Raw genomic sequence first — 17,490 nt, 5'->3', positions numbered from 1 at the left:
ATCCCAGCGGCTTGGGAGGCTGAGTCAGGAGGATCGTGAGTTCAAAGCCAGCCTCAGCAAAAGCAAGTTGCTAAGCAACTCAGTGAGATCCAGTCTCTAAATAAAATACAAAATAGGGCTGGGTATGTGGCTCAATGTTTGAGTGCCCCTCAGTTCAATCTCTACTACCCACCCCCCCCCAAAAAAATGGAGAAGCTGGGCTGGCATTGTAGCTCAGTGATAGAGTGCTTGCCTAGAACATGTGGGGCACTGGGTTCAATCCTCAGCACTACATAAAGACAAATAAAATAAAGGTAACTAGTTTGACTAGTACTTGCTTAATACTTTAAATTATTCAAAGAATATTTTTTTCTGATCACTAGGTTCTGATGATAAATTATAAGAATATTTGTGTTTATACAAGCATGTGTATAATTTGGTCACTTTTTCTAATTAGTCTCACATATTCAGCCAATATCTGTACTATTTAGATATACTCTTAGTCATTAAGAAGATTCTTCCAACTAATTTTCTGTTTTAATTTTGTCAACTTTTCCAAAGATTGAACATACAGAAGAATGTATTCATTTGGACTCCTACAAATGTAAGAATCAAAACAAGTTGTAAGAAAGGAAGTTGGTATTCCTGGAATCTTGCAAGACTGGTTTAATTTGATTATTGCTTCTAGTATGTTATGCCAGTACCTGGATGGCAAGAAATTCGGCAAAGGCATATTTACAAAATAGTTCTACAGTTGTCTCCAGGGCTTTCTGTAAAGTGTAACCAAAAGTTTGGTATAGCCAGTCTTCCCAAATATTGTGAAAAAAACAAATGATTTTCACTGTGTTTAAGAAGAATTCACAAAAAGTAGAGTTCTTTGTTAACATACTTATTTGGTTCTTTTTAGAACTCCATCAGAGGCAAGAGCTATTGATGTCAAATCCCGTGATGGCTGTGAACCCCTTACTGACAGCATCGGGGCAGCAGAGGATTCCACTTGTTCCCTCGCCATTTGGACCTCCAATTGTGGATAGGTATTTCTCTCCAATATAATAGTCCAGTAAAATGATAGTAGAGTTCATCATTAACCTTTAGAATGATGTTAACACCAGTGACATTCTATTATCTCAGTGAGCTGTGCTATGATAACTCAAGTCAAGATGCTTGTCTCCCCTCAGTATATCTGCCACCACTTTCCCTTCTAGGCCTGCTTGACCTAATTGCTCAGCAGGCAAAATAACTAGCCAGAAATTACAAGCCTCATTCAGATGCAAACATTGGTGTGTTAGTCTTCCAGGGCTGTCATAATAAAATATCAGGCTGGATACTTAAATAATGAAAATTCATTTCTCTAGTTCCAGAGGCCAAAAGTCCAAGACCAAGGTGCTACCCAGTGGGTTTCTAGTGAGGCCTCTTCCTGATGTTTAGACTCGTTGAAGAAACACTGTGTCATCTAATGACCTTTATTTTCTGTGTAAATTCAGAGAGAATTCTGGATTCTCTTCCTCTTCACTGGTCCTATCAGATTAGGCCCCATACTTATGTTTCTTTAACCTCAATTGCCTCCTTAAAGGCTTTATCTCCAAATGTAGTAACACTGGAGGTTAATACTTCAAAATGTGAATTTAGGGAGAAACAATTAAATTCATAACAATAGGGTGCCTATGATAGACAATTCTTTCTTTTCAACAAAAGTGAAATTATAAGTATTTTGGTTGTACATGTTGTCAATATTCTATCTTCCTTTCTCAGGAATGTCTTTTGATATTCTGAAAAGAAAATAAGACACATTATTTATTCTTGTCTAAGGAATGTGAACAATAAAGTTGGACTCCCAGAGACAACTGAAGTTTAGGAAAAAAAAAATTGTTCACCTAAATTTTTCAACATTGACTCCAGATGGCAATCCCAAGCAAAATATGTCCATTAAATAAGAACAATATTATGGAAGAACATAATATTGGTCATAAAAAATCCACAAGTGGCATTGATTTGATAAAATATTTTTTTTCTAGATGTCCCTAAAACTTTCCCTTCCTGTTTTCTCTGTCTTTTTGTCAATCTGGGTCAATCCTCCAGAACTACAGAAATGAATTTCCTTGACTTGGGTCAAGTCCTTTCTTCTAATCCTTACTGTATTTCTTCACAAACCAATAAAAATCACATGACTTTTGTACTTCAGTTTAGAAAGAGGTGATAGAATTCCATGTGGCAATTAAAAACAAAATCTCCCTGCCTAAGCAATGGAAATTTGTCCAACTTCATTCTCATTTTACCTATTTTATATCTTTTGTTTTTTTCCCCTTAGAGATGTGTTGCCTCCCACTGTAGGTCCAACTGACCCAAGGCAGTTTTGTGTTCCTTCCCATTTTGGATCCTCTATTCTACCCAATGCAAATATGCCAAATATGTTGTCTAATCGCATCTACTCAGGTATGAACAATACATGTTTGGCTCTCATCTGTGGAGTCACTGTGAACAGAATGGCTGCATTAAGCTTGTCATCATTTTGCTGCTGAATTTTGGAGATAGAACAGTGGGGTGAATTTTGGAGACTACCGTGTGATAGTTTTTGCCTAGATTTGAAGCATGGTGTCATCACTGTGTGACTAAGTTTAAGTTGCTAACATTCTCTGAATATCAGTTTATTCATAAATAAATGAAGAATTGCAATAGTGGTGTCTTTTTTATCTTACACATGAAGAACTGATAAGGTAATGAAGAGAAGAATCTGAGAGTTAATGGGGCCTGGGCAGCTAACAGTAGCTTGGGTTGGGAATGTAACTCAGCAGCAGGGCACTTGCCTAGCACATGACAGGCCCAGGTTTGATTCCCAGCTATGTAAACAAAAAGGCTTGTAAGCTTATAGATCTTAGTGACAACGTGGCTTTTATTCTGAGCAAAAGGAGAAGTCTTCCAGGAGTTTGAGCAACGATGTGACATGGTCTGACTTAAAGGTCACCAGGAGCATTCTGGCTGCTGAGATGGGAACAAACTTACAAAGTTCAGGGAATAAACTGATAGGATTTAAGGAGCAGTTAGAACAGTTAAAGGATTCTAATAGTGAGGTCATGGGTTGGGGGAATAGAAATAGTAAGAAATGATTAGATTCTGTAATTATTTGGGTGGTAAAAACAGGATTTTCTCAGTTTGGATGTGGGAGGTGAAAGAGAGGTTTTACAAATGACATCAAAAATTTTGTTCTGGGAATAATCCAAAAGGTGAAGTTGCTGTTTGTTGAGTTGAACTTGAGGAAAATAAAGGAAAAGAGTTTTGGGGGAGGGAGAGATACCAGAGACTCAGCTTTCTCAGATTACATTTGGGATGCCTAATAGCCACCAAGTGGAGTTGTCAGAAAGGCAGCTGAAGTCAGGGAGGACTTGTGGAGTAAATCAGGAGCCATAACCTTGGAACTCATCAGAAAATATGAGATGGACCAAATCTGTGGATGGACCATATATAGAGGAGTTCAAAGGATGATCCCTAAGACACATCAACAGAGTTCAAAGATGAGGAAGAAAAAGCATGGCAGAAACAGAAGGAGCAACCAGCAAAGTAGGAGGAAACCCAGGAGCATATACTGGGGAAGAAAGTTTTATAAGTGGAGAGTGAGCACTGTGTCAAATACACCACTCATAGCCCAAGTGAGATGAGGACTCATTAGATTAGCACTATGTGGATGCATTAAGTGATCTTTCTTTTTGTCTTTTTTGATGGTGCCTGTACATATTGTTTTCATTTCAATCTCTTAGAAAACTTTTTGCATTTTTTATAAAGTATTGGTCCATGATGGGTTGGAAATGTATAAAGAAAATAAATTTAAAAACTGGTTCTTTTCCATAGATGGCTCAGAAAAGCCCCAGGATAAACTCCTAAGTGCATTCTAGTCCAGAGAAAGGGGAAATCAACCAGGTTGCCAGGCAAGAATGGAGCCTGAAACCTGGTGATGTTGCTGTTGAGGTACTTTGGAAGATTGATTTGAATATAGGATGTATTTACTGCTCAACTCCACTTTACTCCTCATTGCATTTATTTCCTGGGATTTTGGTACATCAAGAAACATTTTTTTTTATAAAAGGTAAACAGAAGAAACCTATCATTTTTCCTTCAAAATAAGAGACCAAAGTGAAGTAAACGGGAGAGATTCTGGTTAAATTGTACAAAGTTTCAATTAGATAGGAGAAATAAGTTTAGAGACATATTATACAGCATGGTAGCTATCGTTAGTAACAAGTACTATATACTTGAAAATTGCTAAAAGATTTCAAATGTTCTTCTCACCAAAATAATAATAATAATAAACAAATAAAGTGATTGTATGTTAATTCACTTCTACAAGGAGTACACATATCAAAATATTACACTGTACCCCTAAATATATTCAGTTGAATAAGACAAGATAGATCAAAGATTCACAGTTCACCCTCTTTCATTTGCAATATGGAAGGAAAATGTCATCTATAATAACAATCAAAGAAAAGAACCAAAATTTATTTTGTATTTATCATGCAGTCACCAAAGATGTTCTTAGATAGTGAACATCAGTGATCCAATGTGATTTCCAAATTGTGTTTAACTGGTGGGTTGTTTTTTGCGGACATTGTTTTCAATCATTATATTTTATTATTTTCAAATGTGTGCTTTTCATTTGATGTGGGATGGAATGGTGGTTTTCTTTTTTAAGGTTGGGGCTTTTTGCCACCTGAGTCCATAAGGGCAGTGAGCAGAAGAAATGAAATGATTCGAAGACCTCATGCTGCCAGGTAACTTAACAATGTTGTATTTATTTTCTATTCATTCACTCGTCCACTTATAAATGAATATATATATGACAATGGACACACACTCACACAAACATACACACACCCTGATGACTTACAGAAAAGATTACAAAAAGAAAATATACGAACACGTATACAGCTTTGTTAACAATAAATGCAAGATTAAAAACCAATAGTGAAGCTGACAGTTCTATACATTGTGATAGTCTGTCAATGTTCCATAATTAATGCATAGCCGTGATGCCTCTGAAGTTCATATTGGCATTTCTGTCTTAAATGACTTTAGTGTTGCTGGAGGGTAGGAGCCAAGTTTGCCAACCCCACTTCAGACATTGTCAGAGCCCAGACAACCTGACATCAGCCCAATAGTGGCCTTCAACTGTAGTGACAGGCAGAAAAAAAGGCAGAGCAATATAGCTAGGGTATGACCACAGGGTGAGAGAAGGCACTGAGTCAATTTCCTCATCACTGAACACTGAGGAGTCCAGGTGACCACCAATAAAAAAGTGAAGTAAGCCAAACAGCAAGTCCTCCTTTCCCACTTGCCCCAGCCACTTGCCTTGATTGATAACCATTGAGACTTGCATTAACTCATTGAGTCCCACTGGGAAGGCAAGGGGCCATCAAAATTATATTTCTAATGGTTTTTTTCAGTTGTATAAAATATATTGTTTTATTTTTAGGGCAGAAATGGAAATGTATTCTAATTACCAGCAAAGGAAATTGGAAAAATTTAACCCAAAGGGATTAGATGGCTTAGAGATGCCATTCCTCTATGGTTCCAGTGTCCCACCTTGCCCAGCCATCTACCAAGGCCAGAGCATGCTCCCAGCCAGTGACCTGCATTTTCACAGAAGTACCCTCAGAAACCTTCGGGGAAACCCTATTCTGGTAGCAACTGGACCACACTTTATAGAAAGCTGGGGGCAGAAATATTATCGACTCAGGAGAGGTTCAGAGAATCAGAAACCTCTTAACAGTGATTCTAAGAGTTCCAAAAGTCAAGCAGAAGAAAAAGTCCTACACCAGACACATGCAATTCCACACAAAGAGGATGAGCATGAAACAGACCCAGAAACTGAAATATGCAACAATCAGAAGTCAAGCAAAACCAGTGACAAACCAGCTACAGCTGTCACCAACCCCTGTGGAACACTCCAGCCCACTAATGGAAAACCCCAAGGAGCTCATGCTGCTCCCCTGGAGGTGAAGACCTGGGATGGTGGGAAGCAGAAGGCTTCAGAGCCAGGTGTTGAAGCCTGTGATGGTGAAACAAACAGAGTTTGCACTCCAGTTCCTCCACTGTCTCTGCCAGGTGGGTGTCCAGGGGCCAAGGGCAGATCCTCACTTAAAGCAGGTTGTCAAGTCCTGACCTTATTGCACAGGGAACTGCAACAATTATGCCTCTCTTTATCCTTCTTTTTCTTAATCCTGTTTAGAACAACCTCTTTGCGGGGGTTACTAGGAATTAAACCTAGGGACTCTTTACCATTGAGCCACATGTCCAGTCCTTTTCCTTTTTTTTATTTTGAGACAAAGTCTCGACAAGTTGCTGAGGCTGGCCTTGAACTTGTGATCCTTTTGCCTCAATCTCCTGGGTCTGGGAATACGGGCCATACCCTGCTTAGAATAACAACTTCTTCTTTTTTTTCTTTTTCTTTTTTTTTTCTGGTGTATGATTTCTTTTATTTTTTACATCTTTATAATTATACATAATAGTTGGTTTCATCCCAACAAACTCATACATGTATGAAATTCAATTTCAGTTCATGAGTCTCCCTTTTCTCTCCCCATTTCCCTCCCATCTAGAATGACCTCTTTTTGAAGTCACTTTATTATATTGGTTCTAATAAGCCATATCAATGACACTAGTCTTTATTTTTATGTTGAAAAATAGAGAACTTTCAACAAAGTCTGAGGAAGTATAAGGGAACTTACCAGAATTTTAAATTAAAAATTTAATTTAACTTACTGTTAATTTCTTCAACACAAAGCAGATAGGCTTTTTGATTTAGAGCATGAATTGTATCTCTTCTATATTAAGTATAGGGGGGAAAAAGGCAGTTAAAAAGAAACAACCTTTCAGGGTCTATCACTGTTATGATACCTTCTAACCTGAATGTATAAACACCATTGCCAAAACCATGCAGTGAATAGTTTCTGGAACATTTTTAGAAAAAAAAAAAATTTTTTTAAACACAGGGATTCTGGGGTGTATGAAATCTAGCCACCGTACTAACTGCTTTTCTCCAAAGTGTTAGCTTGCCATTTTGATGAAGATGTAGCTAAATTCTTAGCAGAGAGCATGATAATCAGAATATTACAGAACATGGTGGCATTAATCTGGAGAGAGCTTTCTATTGAAATCTGGGAGCAGATGGAATAAATCTTTGTTTGCTTACAATACTGTTGTCACTAAGCATCCTTTCAGAGGAGGAAAAGAAAGGCAGAGACAGAACATTTCCCAGTGACTCTGAATATCTTTTAAAGAGATTACAAAATTGGCTCATGTAAACAGAGTGTGTTCTGTCACTCCGAGAGAAATTCATGTACCTATACAGAAACCCGTGCTCCAAGCTTCCTCTTTTTCCTAGAAATTCCATGCCACAAAATAATTGCCTTTCCATCTTAAAGGAACACATGCACTGGTTACAGTTGGGGAAAAACTTTCTTTGGATGAAGATATTCAGAAATGGACCGTGGATGATGTACACAACTTCATTAGAAGCCTTCCAGGTTGTTCAGACTGTGCTCAGGTGACTCAATATTTAAGTATTTTCATAAAATTACAACAATTTGAAATTTATTTCCAGCATAATAGTTTTGTCAAATTTGCCTCTTGCCCCCAGAAAGGATTCCTATTAACCCTCCCCCCACTTTTTTTTGCAGGAGGTAGGGTACTAGGGATTGAACTCAAGGGCACTTGACTTTTTTATGTGGTTGTCTTTTCCGGGACAGGTGTTTCTGATGGGTGTATGTGGTTCACATGCCACACCCAACGCCAAGGGAGGCTTCAGCATAGGTCCCAGAAAGACTCCTGAGAAATGGAAATATTCCCAAAACTAGAAGGAGATTCAGAGACTAAACATTCAAAAGCAATGGGAAATGTATGCTACATTCCTTGCTCATGCATATAGCAAACATTTTTGGAGTACATGCTTCTGTATCAAAAGTTTTAGGGTGGGAGTGGGGCTTTAGCTCAGTGGTAGAGCACTTGCTTAGCATGTGTGAGGCACTGGGTTCATTTCTCAGCACCACATATGGATAAATAAATAAAGGCCCCAATCAACAACTAAAAAATAAGTAAATAAATAAATAAGTTTTAGGCTACTCATCCTAAATAAAAGAAAGCTACACTTCATTCTGAAAAGGACAAGGAAGCAATAGATCTGAAAAGTAGAAACTTAACTGGATCTATGTATCTATTTATTTAGTGGGATTAAACCCAGGGCCTCCTACATACTAGACAAGCACTCTATCTTTGAGTGACATACCCAGCTCCTTAAATATTTTTAAATTCTACCTTTATACTGGGATAATATGTAAAAATGCACACGCATAATTCCATCTGGTAGATAAATGCTATTTTTAAAATTATAATGAACTGTCAAGACAAATGGAAAGAAAATTAGCCTCATTTTTGTGGAAAAATTGGTGACAAAAATCATGGATTGTCAGTTTTGAAATTTATGTCACTGCTATTTTTTATGCATATAGTTTACTTTTTTGAGTGATTTAATAACAATTATAAGCAACAAAGTATCTACTAAATCTTATATCATTATCTTTGGTTTACATATTTTAAAAATAAGGCAAGAAGGGGATTTGGGGGTAGGAAGGGTAGTAGAATGAATCAGACTATTACCCTATGTATATATGTAACTATACTACCAGAAGGGTTCTACCTCATGTATATAATGAGAAATTTTACTTCATTATATATGACATATCAAAGTGCATGCTACTAATGTGTAACTAGAACAAATTAAAAAAAAATTAAAGAAGGCAAGAAAAGGACATTAAAGGTTAACAATATCATAATCAACTGATGTTAGAAAAAATTTTTTTAGAACTCTGTTTTGTGAAATGTTTTCCACAGTGTAATGCTGTTAATTCTTTTTATTTTCCTTTTTTTAAAAATTCTGTTCATAGGACTTATGGAAAAGCCATAGTAATTAAGAGTAAGGCTTCTGAAGCCAGAAAGTACAAATTCAAATTCTGGCTTTTCTATTTTTTGAATGTGTGACTTAAAACAAGTTTCCTCTTTTCTCTGTGCTTTTCACCTACAAAATGAGGATAATAGTAATAAGACATTTTCAAAGGATTGCTATGAACATTAAAGAGTACCTTGTACCTTTTGAGTACTTGATAAATGCTAATTTCATCATTTGCATAACACATTAAAATTTTTTCCCTATATCCTCCTGCTCATTGGGTATAACCTTATTTTAGTATTAGTCACTAGTCACAGGTAAATCACTTTTAAGATTTATATCTACCATTTATCAAATGCCACAACAACCACAGGCACAATGAACTTATTGAATTCTGATAGCAGCCAGAAATAAACAATCCTTTGTATATAATAAGCATGAGATTGCTGATTTTGGTGGATTAAAAAATTTGTGGAACTTTGATTATTCTTAATCAGTCAGCCATCCATAGTTACTAAAGTTTATTATAAAGAGTACAATAAACTACTCTTGCAATAATAATCCCAAGTGTCCCTTTGTGGGTAATACACAGAAGTCACCTAAACATGAGTACCCCAAACACTGCTGACTCACTATCTTTCAGAATTAGGATGTCAGTGCCTTCAAGAAGAATGATATCAATTATTTCTAAATGCTTCTCAAATGTCTTAGGGGTGAAAACACATTTTAATGTCTTCCCCTCCAAGCTACTGCAGATGACATCAACCAAAAGACTGGGATGCTCTGTGGTGTGCTTTCCTTGTTATGCTCAGGGAAACTCCTCTGCAAAGAAATGGGGAAACCTCCCTGATTCAGCCCAGTGCATTTTGGGTGCAACAGCCTTGATGCAGCACCGCTTGTACACAGCTTCCTTGTCAAAAATGTCCTGTCAACTTTTACTCCAGCCCATCTCCTTTTTTAGTGGGTGGGGTACCAGGGATAGAACTCAGAGGCATTCGACCACTGAGCCACATCCCCAGGCCTATTTTGTGTTTTATTTAGAGACAGCGTCTCACTTAGTTGCTTAGTGCTTCATTTTTGCTGAGGCTGACTTTGAACTCACAATCCTCCCTCCTTGTCTCCCGAGTTGCTGGGATTACAGGTGCTAGCCCATCTCTTTATATGAGTTGGACCATGCCCCGAGGCTAGTCAGAGATGTACCCACTGTACTCCCCTCTGTCCTCACCTCTGCCTTAGGTGTCCATTCAGCAACCTCCAAACACCCACTTCCTTCTACTAAAGCAAGAAATTGAGGGGGCAAAAAAAGATCACAAATAAAACCCAAACCCTTGTGCAAATGAGCTCTTTTAAAGAGATGTCTCTAGAGGGTTAGTGGCTCAGCTATTTAGGGACACACAGGAGAACGTGTAACCCATTTTGTTATTCTGAATAAATATCTAATTCAAAGAATTCAGCAGATAAAAGAATTTATCCCCAAAACTAACTGAAATTACTAAAAATTAAGGCACATTTACATCATACACATGGCCCCAAATGCTCTGGTAAGGACAAAGGGTGCATATCCAAGTGACAGAGATGTGTTCTATATCTTGCCCAGGCCCCATGTATACCCACCATGGCTGAGGGTTAGCAACGTCCTCACCTGCCAGTTCCTGGCTGCCAACCTCCCTCCCTTTGAAAGGGTATTCATGTGTTTTCTCCTTCTTTGGATGTTCACAAACACCCACTTCAGCACTCACTGGAATCACTACAAAGGAAGTAGAAATGAGATGAGATTTCCACCATAAATAGAATCAACTATTTTCATCTGCACTCCGTCTTCTGCATGGCAGTGAGATCCAGCAGGGGAAACCCTGGATCAGAATCATGAACAATATGTAACTTAACAAGTTTTCTTACTGTGTGTGTTGAATAACTCAACCATTTCTACATGGATTCTTTGTTTATAAAAAAAAAAAACAACTAACAATGATAATAATGCCTAGTGTGATATCCACTGTGATAGACACATAACTTACATCCTCTTTTAAATAAAATTTTATATCATAATTCTGCCCCCCAAAAGATATTATTACCTTTATTTTGCAGCTGAGTAAAACTAAGCATCAAGTTGACTAAATTGGAAAATACATATGTGACTACAAATCTGTCCCTTTCTATTATAACCCGCATTACAGTAAGGTTATTGAGTAAGGTTATAACCTTACTTTACCACTTACAATAAGGTTATTGAGCTTCCAACCAAGGATCTCTGGTCTCCTAGAAAGTCTCCAGGGTGGCAAAAGAGGCATATTGCTTTTGATATTTCAAAGAGATATTTCTAAGAAAAATTATAATTCCTCCAATATAAGGCTACACAGACTAACCCAGACTGCCAACATTTTAAATTTGGCTCAAATTAAATTAATTCATATTTGCCTATTTGTTATTTGCTTAATTGAAATAGGAAAAGAACTAATTACTTAATACACTTTGTAAATGACTCAACCAAAACACAAGATCCTGGTCTTAGCTTTCCAAGAAATTTCTATTTTCCAGCTGGTCCCAAGGCATGCCCTTCAAGGCCTGGGACCACATAAGGAAACACGCACATGTGATTCCTCTTCTGGTGGAGCTCAAAGTCCAGAGGAGGACACCAGTCAGGGATCCCACATCAACAGAAGTGTGCTACAAGAGGGGATATGAAGTGGAGTAGGAGCACACGGGAGGAAATCATGGCCCCCTAAAGGAAGTGGCCTCTGAAGTGAGATGTGAAGGTCAGAAGGGAGGGGAGGCAAAAGGGAGGGAATAAGGAGCTTCCCAGTGAGGGCCAGAGCCAGAGAAAACTTAACATATTTGGATTTTGAGAATAGTTTGCAGTAGCATAAAGGGCCAAGGCCAACGTGGAAGAAATGAGAACAGCAAGACAGGATCCTAAAGAGAAAGAAGGGGCCAGGTCACAAAGAGCCTTGAAGACCCCGGGAAGGACTTTGAGTTTATCCTAGAGACAGTGGAGGTTTTAAGCAGGAGAGGCGGCATGATTCACTTTATTCCTCAGAAATGTCACTCAAGTTGATTTTTGTGAAAATAGATTGAAGGGAGCAAGACCACAGGGCAAGATGCCTCACGTGAGCTATAAGGAGGTTAAGCCAGGGTAGGAGCAATGTGGGTGGGCAGATAAAAACACTATCTAAGAGGCAGAATTGGCAGGATTGAGCATCTAAGTTAAACACAGATGTAAGAGAGCCTTCAGCATATAGAGATGGTCATGTTCACAAAGGAGGAGTCATCATTGTCAAAAGCATCCAGGAATTTAGCAAATACAAGAAATGAGAACTAGAAAATGTCAAGTGTTTGGTACCAAAGAGGCACCAGAGAGCCTGAAAAGAGAAGGATTAATGGTATGAAAGGGAAAGAACTCAGAACCCATGAGACTGAAGAATGACAGGAATGCAGAGAAGAGCACTGAGCCCCTTTTGAGAAATGCAGCTATGAAGGGAAAGAGAGATGTGGGGCAGATCTAGAAATGGAGTGGGTATGTTGTCATTATTGTTCACTTATCAATGGTGGAGACTTGCTTAGCTAATGGGAAAGAGCTAGCAGAAGAGGAAAAAGTTGAAGACAAAAGAGGGAATTTTCTATTCATGTGAGGCCCCAAAGTGGAAGAGGTGAAGATCCACAGCAAATGTGAAGAAATAGTCTCTAAGTAGTAGAGCAACCTTGTTGTGGTTAGGATATGTGGTGCTCCAAAAAAGCTCCCGTGTGAGACAATGCAAAAAAAAAGTTCAGAAGAGAAATTAGATTATGACAGCTGTAAACAAATCTGTGGATTAATCCACTTGAATGGATTAAATGGGTGGTACCTGTAGGCAGGTAAGGTGTGGTTAGAGGAAGTAGGTCACAGGAGGGTGTGCCTTTAGGGTTCACATTTTTTCCCTGTTGAAGGGAGCTCTCTCTGTTTCCTGGTTGTCGTGTCCTGTACATTTTCCTCTGTCATGCCTGGGCCCAGTGCTACGGAATCAGCCAACCGTAGTCTGAACCTCTAAAACCAGGAGCCAAAATAAACTTTTCCTCCTCTAAGTTGTTCTTTTCAGGCATTTTTGTCACACCAACCACAAACTCACTAAAACAGACTTGTTTTCCATTAAGTAGGATAGTGGGAGAAATATCAAGTTGTTAGTTTCATTATACAGATTTAGTAGAAATTCTTATTTTTTTTTATTGGCTTTTCTTTCATTTTTGGTACTGGGGATTGAACCCAGGGATGGTTAATCACTGAGCCACATCCTCAGCCCTTTATATATTCTGTTTAGGCACGGGTCTTACTAAGTTACTGAGGCTGGCTTTGAACTCACAATCCCACCCCCTCAGCCTCCAGAGTGATCATGCCTGGCCTTTCTTTCTTTTCTTCTTTCTTTCTTTCTTTTTAAATTAGGAAGGTATATGATCTGCTGAAAACAAAGGAGGACTCTGTAGGGTCTAAAGTTTAAAGAGGATGGAGAAGCCTTCAAAGAGAAGGAGAGAAAGCTCATAAATGAGAACAAGGATTGCCAGGCAGGTTGAAGCTGGAAATCATGAAATTATGGTCCCACTAACTGATCCAGACCCATGTCTTTATTTGCCTGGAAACTTTGTCCACCAGTAGCTTTCCTAGCTTCTGGAAGAAAGAAAGGCATGGAAACATCCACTAAAGAGTTAAAATGAACAGGCCTTGCTAGAAAGGCCCAGGGTAACTGCTCTCACCTGCATTTTCAAACATTAAACAGTGGGCAAAGGACACTGCATCTGCAAACCCGGGTGGTAATGTTTGAGCTCTACCCGCATCCCTTTACTCAGGGTACTTGCCCATTTGTTGATTCATCCTACAGTGTTTATTGCACATCTTCTACCATAAACCACCCTGCATTAGGGGTACATTGATACATAGAACATCAGCCTTGTCCTCAAATAATAAGTGTTTTAGGTTGGAAATAAGTTCTATAAACAGAGAATTATAATCTATTCCAAGGGTTATTAATGTGCCACTGGGACATAGGAAAGAGAGCAACTAGAAATAAGTTGGGAGCTGGGAGTGTAGGACAGTAGTATAGTACTTGCCCAGCATGTGCCCTGGGTCCAATCCCCAGCAAAGAAAGAAAAAAAAAAAAAAAAAGGAAAGAAGAAAGAAAGTTATTTTATAAAATTTTGTGTCAGTCTCAAATAGTCTGAATGTTTCTACCAAAACTAAAATATCTGTATATAGAGCAAGAACATTATTTTTTAAAGACATTTGAATAAAGCTGATGCCTTTTTGTTTAATAAGGTATTTAAAGATCATGCAATTGATGGAGAAACTTTGCCATTACTCACAGAGGAGCATCTTCGAGGTACCCTGGGATTGAAACTAGGGCCAGCACTAAAAATTCAATCACAGGTATGATGATTTCATATAATTAAATATTTATTAATGGGGTGATGCTTGGGAGAAATTTTTTACCTTTATTCTGTTGTAATATACAGAATATTTAACCTCTTTTTTGAGCTTTCCTGTCTGTAGTGGGGACATGTTAGATGTGAAGGAACATGAAAACATTAGGTTGGAGGAGTGGAAACACACTCCTAGGTATAACTGAGAAGGCAATAAGAAGTGGTGTGTGGTAAATGTTTGACAATTAGAACTTCTTAAAAACAAATGAACTCTAATTTGTAGCATTTGCCAATCTCTAGCACATAAATCACTCTCACCATAGTCAACAATATCATAATGACACTGAATATAGAATTGCAAAGAGACCGCGGCAGCACCACACTTTATTTTCATCAGATACAATTGACATATTATATCTCAGATATAATAGATATAAATAAACCTAAGTACACAGACAATGATAAATAATAACATGCCCAGATTACCCAGCTTGATTTTAAGTTTTTAATATAAATTTTAATAATGGGATGTTTAACAACTGGCTCACAAACTTCCTACAAGTTTAGTAAGTGGCTGTGGTGAGTAGGAACAAGCTGTGGTGAGTAGGAACAAGCTGGCTGCAGCCACCAGTTCTTGCCACCTCCCTGCTCCATTCTTGTCTAAAGCACCATTGTCTTTTTCTAAAGCACCAATTACTGCCTTAGCCTTCTTCTGTTCTCCCTGATTCTGCCTTTACCTACTCAAGTCCACTCACCAAACAGTAAAAAGTGGTCCTTTTTATACATAAGACAGATCATGTCACTCTTCTATTCAAAACTGTGCAAGAGCTCCCCACTTCCTTCAGAGTCAAAGCCAAGGTCCCATATCAATTGCACTGTCCCACCCACCACAACCTTGCAGATCTCACCCCCCACATCCCCTCTTCAGTGCTGTTGCTCTTGCTTACCTGCCAGCGGTTGTTCCTTAACTGCTACAGGCATGTTCCATGCCAGGGCTTTCCCAACAGCTGTTCCCTCTGCCCAAGATGCTCTGCCCTGATGCCTTCATTCTTTAACCCCTACATTCATCTTTGTTCAAGCATACCTTCTCATTGAGACTTGTTCTGATTACCCTATTTAAAATGTCACACTGCTCAGGCCCCATGCATGCTCCTGATATCATCTTCCTGCTGTCCTTTCCACTCATAATACTTATCACCTTCAACCATAAATGAGATCTATTTATTTGTTATATTCATTGCTTATTGTTGACTTCCCTTGCCACCATTTGAAAGGATTTGTCTGCTTTGTGGACTCATGTAACTTTAGAACATGCAACATTCATAAATAGGTCAACAATTAACTTTCAAAAGATTAAGCTTCCTAAAAGGTAAGCCAAAAAGCAATAACTAATTTGTTCCAGAATTTGTTCCAGGATTCGTTCAGGACCATTCCTAGTCAGCATAAATGTTTATGCCAGGAACTAAAATTTAAGATTGTCCTTTGAAAACAATTTTTATTTGTCTAAAGTTTTTAAGGTAAGGAAATTATTTTTTTCTTAATATAAATACTTCAAATTTTCCATTGATATTATTTTTTCCAACATTTCAGAATAATTTTAGAGACAGTAAAGTTGTAAAGATTGTACAGCTTATCTAGTTTTCCCCAATTTTAACATCTTAAACCACATGGTACATCTGTCAAAATTAAGAAATTAACATTGATGCAATATGACATTTGTTTTTAGATTATTTACTTTTCTTTAGTAAGAATTTTATATCCCTCAGCATACTTACAATAACTTAATGATTTTTTTTCCTCAAATCAAATAGTCTTTGGCTTCAACTTATCATTAATTTTTGTTAGTATACATACTTCCAAGAAACACAACTGAGCTACTACATCCCAGGCACCATCTGCCAGCATAACAAACAAGTTCCCTCAGAACCTGGGGGGAAGGCCAAGTTGATTGACAGTTGAGATTGGGAATTGAAGTGGCAGAACTGGAAGACTCTAAGTAACATGTGGAAGATCCAGAAGGTGAACAGCCAAGAGTTCATCACTGGATAAGATAATCAGGTCTCAACATCCCAAAATGGAGACTGAAGGAAAGCCCCATGATAGCCAGTACCACCACCAAGAAGGAACGCCCCCCACCACCACCACCATCAGCACAAAACCAAGAAGGCAGATCTGAACTGGCCATATAAGGAAAAGGATGGATGGAAGAAAAAAGTTACAGAAACTTGGAACAGATGTATTTTTAGAATGAAGGCAGTTTTGGATATAAGCTGAGACAGTGTGACCTGAGTCCCATCCAGGGTCAAGCTTGTAGCAAGATCAGCTGAAGCCTCATGTAGGGTCCCAGTTAGCTTCAGGGCACTAAGTCTCCGAGCAGCTTCATTTGTCTCACCAGTAACCAGCCAGGAGGACTGGCTAGATGCTGGTGTAGGTGGTGGTGGTAGCGGGTGTGGGACCACTGGAGAAGGTCAAGGTGGGGTACACTTGAAGTAGAGTCATGGTCAGTGCCCTTGAACCATATTAGAACCAGGAAGGGGAACTGAAAAATTAGAGCCAGGCTGACACAAAGTTTTACGGCTAAAAACACTGTATGCTTCTAAGAGAAAGAAAAAGCTCACCATAACCTAGCACTGTGACCCTGCAAACTACATATAGGTTACATGACTTAAATTACCTCAGCCTCCCTCCGTGGTTAGTGTTGGGTTATTGAATGAATTCACAGACTTAATTACTATAATTATTTTGTCTTCAAAGGTATCTCAACATGTGGGAAAAATGTTCTACAAGAAAACTCTTTCACTTCCTACCCATACAAGACAAGCATTTGATCAACCAGCAGATACATCTCCTCTTTTGGATTTTAATTCCTGGAGTGATTTGATGAACATTCCTTGTCCCCAGGATATAAGGATTCCTAAAAGAATTGAGCAAGACAGTTCAAGAAATTAAAAACCCTCAAAGAGCAAAGGGCAGTCTGAACCAGTTTTCCAAAGAATCTAAGATTCACCAAGGGTGTGTGAGAGCTTCCCAGGACCAGACAGAGGATGAGAGAGAGAGAGTTTCTCACGGAGCTGTCTCAGGAGGTTTTGCCAGGACTGAAGTGATACTACCTTCAAGGGGTTGGAGAATTGTCCTTAGAAGAAAAGAACAATTCTAATTGTCTCCTAATGAAGGAGAGAATTCGAAAACAT

General features: G+C 38.4%; 1 protein-coding gene across 1 annotated transcript; it reads left to right on the top strand.

The window, feature by feature from the left end:
- The first annotated feature begins 912 nt into the window (after positions 1 to 912).
- Positions 913 to 17,248, top strand: Samd7 (sterile alpha motif domain containing 7). Its single transcript, XM_076868942.2, has 7 exons — positions 913 to 1,013; positions 2,288 to 2,412; positions 4,664 to 4,742; positions 5,444 to 6,075; positions 7,395 to 7,516; positions 14,196 to 14,306; positions 17,054 to 17,248. The coding sequence occupies exons 1-7, from the start codon at positions 913 to 915 to the stop codon at positions 17,246 to 17,248; spliced, it is 1,365 nt and encodes a 454-aa protein (XP_076725057.2).
- The last annotated feature ends 242 nt before the right edge of the window (positions 17,249 to 17,490 follow it).

The sequence above is a fragment of the Callospermophilus lateralis genome, chromosome 10 (genome assembly GCF_048772815.1).
Source record: "Callospermophilus lateralis isolate mCalLat2 chromosome 10, mCalLat2.hap1, whole genome shotgun sequence".
Lineage (NCBI taxonomy): Eukaryota > Metazoa > Chordata > Mammalia > Rodentia > Sciuridae > Callospermophilus > Callospermophilus lateralis.
Note: the sequence above shows the minus strand (reverse complement) of the source record. Positions and strands in the feature narration are given on the sequence as shown.